The sequence below is a fragment of the Camelina sativa genome, chromosome 14 (genome assembly GCF_030686135.1).
Source record: "Camelina sativa cultivar CO46 ecotype springtype chromosome 14, ASM3068613v1".
Classification (NCBI taxonomy): Eukaryota; Viridiplantae; Streptophyta; class Magnoliopsida; order Brassicales; family Brassicaceae; genus Camelina; species Camelina sativa.
The window spans coordinates 26,019,705-26,029,215 of record NC_141893.1 but is presented as its reverse complement, the minus strand read 5'-3'; the positions used below and the strand labels follow the sequence as shown (position 1 = coordinate 26,029,215).

General features: G+C 42.9%; 1 protein-coding gene across 1 annotated transcript; it reads left to right on the top strand.

Moving 5' to 3' along the window:
• The first annotated feature begins 5,551 nt into the window (after window positions 1-5,551).
• On the top strand, window positions 5,552-5,999 carry LOC147928631 (uncharacterized). Its single transcript, XM_087486222.1, has 2 exons — window positions 5,552-5,699; window positions 5,836-5,999. The coding sequence occupies exons 1-2, from the start codon at window positions 5,552-5,554 to the stop codon at window positions 5,997-5,999; spliced, it is 312 nt and encodes a 103-aa protein (XP_087342348.1).
• The last annotated feature ends 3,512 nt before the right edge of the window (window positions 6,000-9,511 follow it).

Sequence of the window (9,511 nt, the reverse complement as noted above, 5' to 3'; positions counted from 1 at the left end):
TTCAGTCGAATTTGGATGTATGGGGGACTCGGTCAGTGAGGGAGCTCGGTCAGTGCGGGAGCTGGACGTGGTCAGTGCAGAGCTGGGCTCGGTCAGTTCCTACAGTTGTCTCGGGGGACTCGATCAGTGCGGGAGCTGGACGTGGAGTTCAGTCGACTTTGGATGTATGGGGGTCGGGAGATAGAGTCTATGGAGGCTCATATTAGGAGGTTTATGAGGGCCCTTCGTGAGGATTTGAGGGTTCAGTGTAGAGGGCGGAGTTATGCTACGCGTGCAGAGCTGATTGAGACTGCAAAATTGAGGAGGATATCCGAGCACATTCTATGACGGTTAGTCCAGCGGTCCAGCCTAGAAAGGCTCAACATCGTAGAGGTTCTGGCAAGGGCGGCAAGCCTGCGCAAGGAACCAAGAGGAAGTGGGAGGCTATCCAGAGGTCGAGTGGTGCGTGGTGTTTTGGATTTGGTAGTATGGACCACAAGGTGGCTAGCTGTCCCTAGAGAAGTGCCCGACGGCGGCACAGTCAGTGGTTCATGTATGCTATTATTGCTGGGAACCTTGGCACATCAAGCCCAAATGTCCCAAGTTGCAGCAGATGGCGGTGGCAGCGGTGCAGCAGGTGGCACAGATTGAGCAGGCGCCACAGGTGTACACGACTATGGAGACTTTTGGAACTAGTGTCGGGGCGATCACATGTATAATTTCTGAAAACGAGCTTTTTGAATTTTAGTAGTTTTAGATTTTATAAACTGCCTGTGGTAAGTGTTAGGGTTCTTAGCGCATGAGGTTTTTGTAGGGACCTTGTTGGTGGTCGGGTTTAGGTCTCATGTTATGTTTGATTCTGGAGCAACTCATAGCTTAATTACTCTGGAATGCGCGGAGAGAGCTAATATCAGAGGAGATCCTAGGGAGCAAGCGGGAGTTGTCACGGTTGCGGGAGGCAAGTTTCTGAGAGTTCTTGGACGGGCGAAGGGTGTTGATATTCAGATCGCAGGGGAGTCGTGGCCAGCGGATTTGCTTATCAGCCCATTGGAGTTTTATGACGTTATCTTGGGGATAGATTGGTTGCACCATCATATGATTCATCTGGATTGTCATATGGGTAGGGTGGAGTTTGAGCGTCCAGGAGGGAAGTTGGTTTTTGAGGGAGTTAGACTGACTTTGGGGAGCCTCGTGATCTCGGCCATGCAGGTTGGGAAGATGATCGAGAATGGACGTGACGTTTATTTGGTTACTATATCGATGTTGGAGTCAGTGGGGAAGTTTACGGTTAATGGTATTTAGGTTATTGAGGAGTTTGAGGATTTGTTCCAGTCTTTACAGGGGTTACCACCATCTCGGTCTGATCCTTTTACGATTAAACTGGAACCAGGGACGACGTCGTTATCTAAGGCTTCTTACAGGATGACTTCAGCAGAGATGGCAGAGTTGAAGAAGCAGCTGGAGGATCTGTTGAACAAGGGATTCTTTCGTCCTAGTGTATCACCATGGGGAGCACCGGTGTTATTTGTTAAGAAAAAAAGGGAGTTTCTGCTTGTGTATTGATTATCGGGGTTTGAACTAGGTCACTCTAAAGAACAAGTACCCTCTTCCCAGGATCGATGAGTTGTTGGATCAGTTGAGAGGTGTTACTTGGTTCTCCAAGATAGATCTGGCATCGAGTTACCATCAGATCCCAATAGATGAGGCGAATGTGAGAAAGACTGCATTCAGGATGAGGTATGGGCATTATGAGTTCGTGGTGATGCCTTTTGGGTTGACTAACGCACTAGCAGCGTTTATGAGATTGATGAACAGCGTCTTTTAGGAATTTCTGGACGTGGCTGTCATCATTTTCATCGACGATATCCTGGTTTAATCTAAGAGTCCAGAGGAGCATGAAGTGCATTTGAGGGCAGTTCTGGAGAAGCTGCGGGAGCAGAAATTGTTTGCTAAGTTGAGCAAGTGTAGTTTTTGGCAGCGAGAGATGGGGTGTCTGGTCATTTTTTCTACAGAGGGAGTTCTGTAGATCCGGACAAGATTCTGGCTATCAGAGAATGGCCTACATCGCTGAATGTCATGGTGATCAGGAGTTTTCTTGGTTTGGCAGGTTATTACAGGAGATTTTTGCTGGGCTTTGAAAGCAACGCATGTCCGTTGACTAGATTGACAGGGAAGGATGTTCCTTTTGTTTGGTCACAGGAGTGCGAGGAGGGTTTTGCAAGCCTGAAGGAGATGCTGACTATTACGCCAGTGTTGGCATTGCTAGAGAAGAGAGAGCCCTATGTGGTTTATACAGATGCATCTAGAGTTGGTTTGGAGTGTGTGTTGATGCAGCATTGGAAGGTGATTGCCTACGCTTTGCGGCAGTTGCGAAAGCATGAGGACAATTATCATACTCATGATTTGAAGATGGCTATTGTAGTTTTTTCCTTGAAGATTTGGAGATCTTATCTTTATGGTGCAAAAGTACAGGTGTTCACAAATCATAAGAGCCTGATTATGGAGCTGGTGGTAGATTATAATTTTGAGATAGCTTACCACCATTGTAAAGCTAACTTGGTTGCTGATGCTCTGAGTCAGAAGAGGGCAGATTCGGCTCAGAAGCAGGACATGGAGTGTTTGGTAGGAGAGATTAGTGCATTGAGGTTGTGTGTTGTTTCTTAGGAGCCGTTGGGGCTAGATGCGGCTGATCGAGCAGATCTTCTGAGCAAAGTGCGGTTGGCTCAGGAGAAGGATTTGGGGCTGGTGAATGCTTCCAAGGATGTTGATTCAAAGTATCAGGTTTCAGCTAATGATACCATATTGGTGCATGGGCGGATTTGTGTGCCAAGAGATGAGGAGTTGAGGCAGGAGATCCTAAGGGAGGCTCATGCGAGCATGTTTTCTATTCATCCAAGAGCGACTAAGATGTACCGTGACCTCAAGAGGTACTATAATTGGATCGGGATGAAGAAGGATGTAGCTAGTTAGGTCGCGAGGTGCGATGTCTACGAGCTAATGAAGGCTGAGCATCAGGTTCTAGGTGGCTTGTTGAAGAGTTTTCCCATTCCAGAGTGGAAGTGAGATATGATCACGATGGATTTCGGTGTAGGATTGCCAGTGACTCGAACATTTGATGCGATTTGGGTCATTTGGGACCGAGTGACTAAGTCGGCATATTTTCTAGCCATTAAGAAGACGGATGAAGAAGCGGTCTTGGCTAAAAAGTATGTGAAGAAGATAGTCAGATTGCATGGTGTGCCAGCGAGTATTGTGTCTGATAGGGATTCCAAGTTCACTTCGGTGTTTTGGAGGGTATTTCAGGTAGAGATGGGCACTAAGGTGCATATGAGTACAGCCTACCATCCTCAGATAGATGGGCAGTCAGATAGGAAGATCCAGACGTTACCTGAGCTTGGTAGAGTTTGCTTACAACAACAGTTATCAGGCGAGTATTGGGATGGCTCCTTATGAGGCCTTGTATGGGAGGCCATGCCGTACTCCGTTATGCTGGACTTAGGTGGGGGAGAGGAGCATGTACGGGACCGATAAGAGGAGGAGAGATCTTGAGTTTTATGTGAGAGATAGTGTGTACCTCAAGATGGCCATTGTGCGAGGTCCGAACAGGTCATTAACAGAGACTAAGTTGAGTCTGAGGTATATGGGTCTGTCCAGGGTGATTGAGCGGGTGGACCGGTGGTATATAGGCTGGAGTTGCCTGAGGTTATGCGTGCGTTCCACAAGGTTTCCATGTGTCTATGTTACGGAAGTGTCTCCGCGAGGATGATCAATTGTTGGCTAAGATTCCTGAGGATCTTCAGCCTAACATGATTTTGGAGGCGAGACCAGTGAGGGTTCTCGAAAGGAGAGTCAATGAACTTCGGAAGAAGAAGGTTCCTTTGATGAGAGTCCTTTGGGATTATGATGGTGTTGAGGAGCAGACTTGGGAGCCAGATGTGAGGTTGAAGGCACGGTTTAAGAAGTGGTTTGAGAAGCAGGCCGCGACTTGAGCTTGTCTAGCCTGGTCCCAGCTGGAGCGGGAATGAAGTATGTCAGCCCATCTCTCTTGTTACTTGGTCGCTTAGGGGTGGTTGGTTTTGCGACTAAGTAACAAGATGAGGTGGTGTTCGGGATACAAAATTTCGCAAGGCGGTTGTTAAAGAGGGAAAGTTTCTTGAAATAGAAGTTTCTAAAAGTGGAAAGTTCTAAAAATAGAAAGTTTTATGGGAGTTAGAATTTGTCCATTTTAGAGGTTGTGAGCCTTGGAGGGGCTTGTTTAGCCTTCGTGGCGGACTATTGAGTCCTTGTATGCCCGTGTGTGGCGGTCTTTTGAGACATTGTGTGGCCTTTGTGGCGGGTTGTTTAGCCAATTGTGTGGCCTTTGTGGCAGGCTGTTTAGCCAATATTGCCTATTTCAATGGCCTTCGGGATGTTTGGACTTCGTGACGGTCCTTTGGGAAGTGTGGCCTGTTTAGGGAATCCTTCGGGATGAGTGGTCTTCTTGACGGTCCTTCAGGATGAATGGTCTTTTTGTCCGTCTTTCGGGACAAGTGGTCTTCGTGATGGTCCTTCGGGACAAGTGGTCTTTGTGAAGGTCCTGTTTGGGATATTGTTTTGCCTTGGTGGCGGTCCTGGTTAGGACATTTGTTTGGCCATGGTGGGGGTCTGTTTAGACATTCAGCATTTGTGGCGGTCCTGTTTAGGACATTTGTTGGCCTTTGTGGCGGCCCTTTTGGCATTTTGATGATCCTTGTGTGGTCATGAGGTATTCCAGTGAGGGGATATGTGGTTGGTAGGACATTGTGTTATGTTACGCGAGCCACGGGAAGGAAACATGGTTAGGAGATAGGACTAAGACGTGTTCAGAATTGTTTGCTCTAATGACCGATGGTCCTGAACGAGTCTTGGAGGATTTCAGTCCTACTAGTACCGTCATATTCTAAGACTTTTTGGCTTGAGAGTATGGTTGATATATTGACTTTGGATGACGATACAGGGGCGAGCTGTAGGGTGGCAACCTGAGAGACGAATATTGGACTTCCTTAGATATATGACGTACGGGTTAAGGCCTAATGAGGAGCGAATCAAAACTCAAGGTTGAGACCTATGAGTAAAGGAAAGTCGAAAAGTCGAGAGCAAATAATGTCTGGAACGTGAGTCTATCACCTAGAGGTGACCTTTGCAGATTGGTCGGAGGACTGCGGGCTGTGGAGACGGTTGCACGGGAGTCCTTGGCTGATGATTTGAGGACGAATCTATGTTGGTGAGGGAGAATTGTAACATCCACAACCTGGAATCCCGATTTGGGAGGTGCATCGGCCGATTAAGGTTGCAGGAGGCATATTATTGGCGGTTCTTGGATGGGCGAGAGGGGTACATATTCAGATTGGATGTGAGTCGATGTCAAAAGATATGATTATCAATCGCGTGGAGTTGTATGATGTCATTTTCGGTCTGGATTGGTTAGATCCGTACAAATTGCATATGGATTGTCACCGGGGGAGAGTGTTGTTTGAACGACTAGGAGGAATGTGGTTAGGTGGCTAGTGGGTATGGGACCACTAGTTAATTGTTATATATTTTTTAAAAAAAAATGGGTCAGATCGTTTCAGTTATCATCTTCATTAACGGTATCTTGGTTTATTCCACGAGTCCTAAGGAGCATGAGGTTTATCTGAGAGTAGTTCTGGAGAAGCTGCGGAAGCAGAAGCTGTTTGCTAAGTTTAGTAGTGCAGTTTATGGTAGAGAGAGATGAGATTCTTGGGTCACATAGTTTATCTATAGGGAGTTTCAGTAGATCAAGAGAAGATTCATGTTATTGGAGATTGACCTAGACAACAGAATGCCACTAAGATTGTGAGTTTTCTGGGTTAGCAGAGTATTACAACAGGTTTGCTCCAGGTTTTGCGAGTATGGCCAAGCCGATGTCCAAGCTTACAGGGAAAGAAGTTCTATTTCTATGGTCATCGGAGTGTGAGGGGATTTTTGCGAGCCTAAAGCAAATGTTGATTACTACGCCAGTGTTGGCATTGCTGGAGTAGAATGAGCCTTACCTGGTATATACAGATTCTTCCAGAGTTGTTTTGGGGTGTGTGTTAATGCAGCATTGGGCGGATCGCCTAGACTTGGTAGAGTTTGCTTACACCAACAGTTACCAGACAAGTATTTGGATTGACTCCTTATGAGGCGTTGTATGTCATCTTCCAGTATCATATCTTCCTCGAGGGGCCCAGAGCGTGGGAATCATGTACATGGCGAAGTTGCGCAACTCTTTCAAGTTATCAGAAACTGCTTGAAATGAAAGATAACTTACTTGAACCATATAAACCGTCAAAGATACCAGCTCTTTGCAGTTGCTAACAAGAGCTACCAGTCCATCATATGTGATTACACCATCCACGTCGACGTCCATAAATGCCCTCCCAAGAGGGTGATCAGGATCCAGTACAATCTCTAATTGTTTCAGCTTATGACAGAACTGAGACAACACAAGGAGTCCTGCATCCCCAATGAGATTGGAGGTCCTTAGATTATCCAGGTTTAGAAGCTGCTCCAGCAAAAAACAGTGATGCACTAAGATTATCAGAAACTGCTTGAAATGAAAGATAACTTACTTTAATTTTACATTTGTTTTCTTAGGAAGAGGGTCAATGTCGCTAAGAACAATAACAACTTTGTGATGCAAGAAATGAAAATCTTAAAAGTATATATTTAAATGCAACAATGCAGCATCTTCTTCCAATGATACATTTGAAAGTTTTTTGGTTGCGGTTAATGGTTATCAATTCACATCCTACAACAAAAACTTCATTGTATAAGTCTATGTTTTTGTATTGTTAATGTTATAGTATTTTTATTAAGTTTACTAAAAATATTGATTATGTGTTTGAATTACTTATTTCATTGGAATTTTGATTTTTGTTTGATTTACTGATTTCATTGGAATTATGATTTAGCTGTCTCATCTTAGTGAAAATATTATAATTGAATTTTAAATAAAAGGAAAATACTCAAAATGTTAATTTTTTTTCTTTGCGTATTTCAAGCAGATGTTGAGCATCCTTTGTGCAATTTCATAAAATATTCTTTAAACTTACACCATATATGATATATATGTATATAAATATAATATATATACATTCATTTACATGTTCATATATCAAATGTGTATACAAATATAGTATAGTAGATAGTGCATCATAACTTACTTATATAATTTATAAAGAAATATAGGAATAAGTGTGTCTTATAAGCAATGAAAGAAATTGTTGCTTGAAATGTAACAAGAATAGGTCCATTTGATTACTAATACATTTTTTATTACTAAAAAAATTAAAAAAAAATGAGCATGTAGGAATAAATTTTTGGTTAATTGATGACAATTTACATAATTACTACTTATGAAATTATGACATATAGAAGAATAATATTTTGGATATTTTTGGATTTTCAAAATTTTGTGTGAATGTTAATTTATTTTTTAATAATTATTTTTTTTTTGTTAAATTTCAAATACTAACCAACATGCATATTATCTCATATGATGCTCATATTATTTTTGTTATTACCATTTTAACTCTAATCGTGAAGAAGTTAATTAAAATATGGTTTTACGATAAAATAGATAATTAAATGTATTACCAAAATGAATGTTTAACGATAAAATTTAATTTATATTAAAAGTTTATCAAATTTTAATATGTATCATTTTAAAAAAGAATCATTTAAAAATATTAGTATTTTTATGTTTGATTTTATAAATTTCAACACATGTACTTTTGTAATGCATTCGTGAAAACATGAAATAATTTGAAATAAATAATAATTTATAGGAATTAATTTATTTGATGAGAATGTCTGTATATCTTTATATATGTTTTATTTTATAAATTTCACTCACTTAAAATTAATTATGCCATGAGGTAAAATTATTACTAATGAGATAACAACACATCATATATATCTTTTTTTTTAACAACAAAAAATCATCTCATATGAGCCAATTAGAAGGAAAACTGTTTACATATAGAACATTATGCGGAAAAGACACCATCTTCACCAAGTCTGAACAATCTGTAAAGAACGCCATATCCCGGTAGTCATGTCCAATCATGCACCGCATAGCCCAAAAGAAGCTTCTACTTCAGCATATAAAGGGGAAAGACTTCGTCGGAAATTGGTGGCTTCCCTCGTTGTCAATGAATCTTAAAAAGAAGAACAAACCCATCCTGCACCTGAAAAAGCATCACTTGCTTTCCAAGAGCCATCTACAAAGCACCGATAACCTAAAAAAACAGTAGGAAGGGGGTTCGTGGGCCCTTTTAATCGAGCATTAGAGGTGATAGGGAGTGGGGAATGATCCTCATCCTTAACCTCTACTTGTGCCTGCAGCCAGGTAGACGCCTCCCCTATTGCTAACCGAACTACTTCGTCTGGCTGTTCCATTTGATTCTCAAGAACTCGAGCATTCCTTGCTTTCCAAATATACCACATGAGCTAAAGGAAAGCCGCTATCTGAGAGCCTGGATTGGTAGAACCCAGGAAATGGTCCACATTGGCATACACCGACTCTGTTGGAAAGGAGACTGGTCTGACGGGTACTTGAGCTAAAGCCCAGACCTGTCGAGCCGGTGGACACCGAAAAATAGCATAATTTATTGTTTCCTCGTCAGCCCCACACCTTGCACATCCTGAATCACAAGCAATTCCCCGCTTCCGCAAATTTGTCGATATCGAAATGCACCCTGACAAAACTTGCCACATAAAATGTTAAATCTTTGGTGAACAGTGAACCTGTCAAACACCGGCAGCGTCACCAACATGACTGGAACTCCAACAGCTTCTGGGACTTAAAGCTAAAGGCCTCTGATTCTTGGCTTTGGAAGAGCCTGCTTAAGTTACGTCCGTTGGCAAAAAACTTTATTATATGCAGGATTGGAAATGGCGATACAGCCTGGTTCTGGCATGACAATTGGACTCCTCTGGGTCCTCTGCTGGAAGTGTTTGGAGAAATGGGACCTTCAAATCTTCGAGTTCCTAGAAATGCTAAAATTGCAGACGCTAGCACAAGAGAGGGATGGTGCCTCTCCTCTCCGAAATCGGAGGAAGCGGTTAAACTTCAAATATTCTTGTCCACCATCCCGCTTCCACGGAAATCGCTCCAGACTGATACTTATGAGTGGTGTATCGAAAATAAGGCCTTGGGGGATTTCTCCTCCTGCGCAACTTGGGAGACGCTCAGGCCTAAAGCAACCGAGAAGGACTGGGCGAACCTGATCTGGTTCAAAGGATCAACACCATGGCATGCTTTTCTTATGTGGTTAGCTCAGCTTAACAGACTTCCAACCCGTTCTCGGCTTGCCTCTTGGGGAATGCAGTTGGACACGGTTTGCTGCCTTTGTTTAGGTTCTGAGGAAACTAGGGACCACCTCTTCATGCACTGTCCCTTTGCACAATCAATTTGGCAATATGTCTTCCCCCGCTTAAGTCTCCCACCCACTACTTTCCCGGATTGGTCAGCGCTTATGGCTTGGGTGAAGGTCAAGAATTCCTC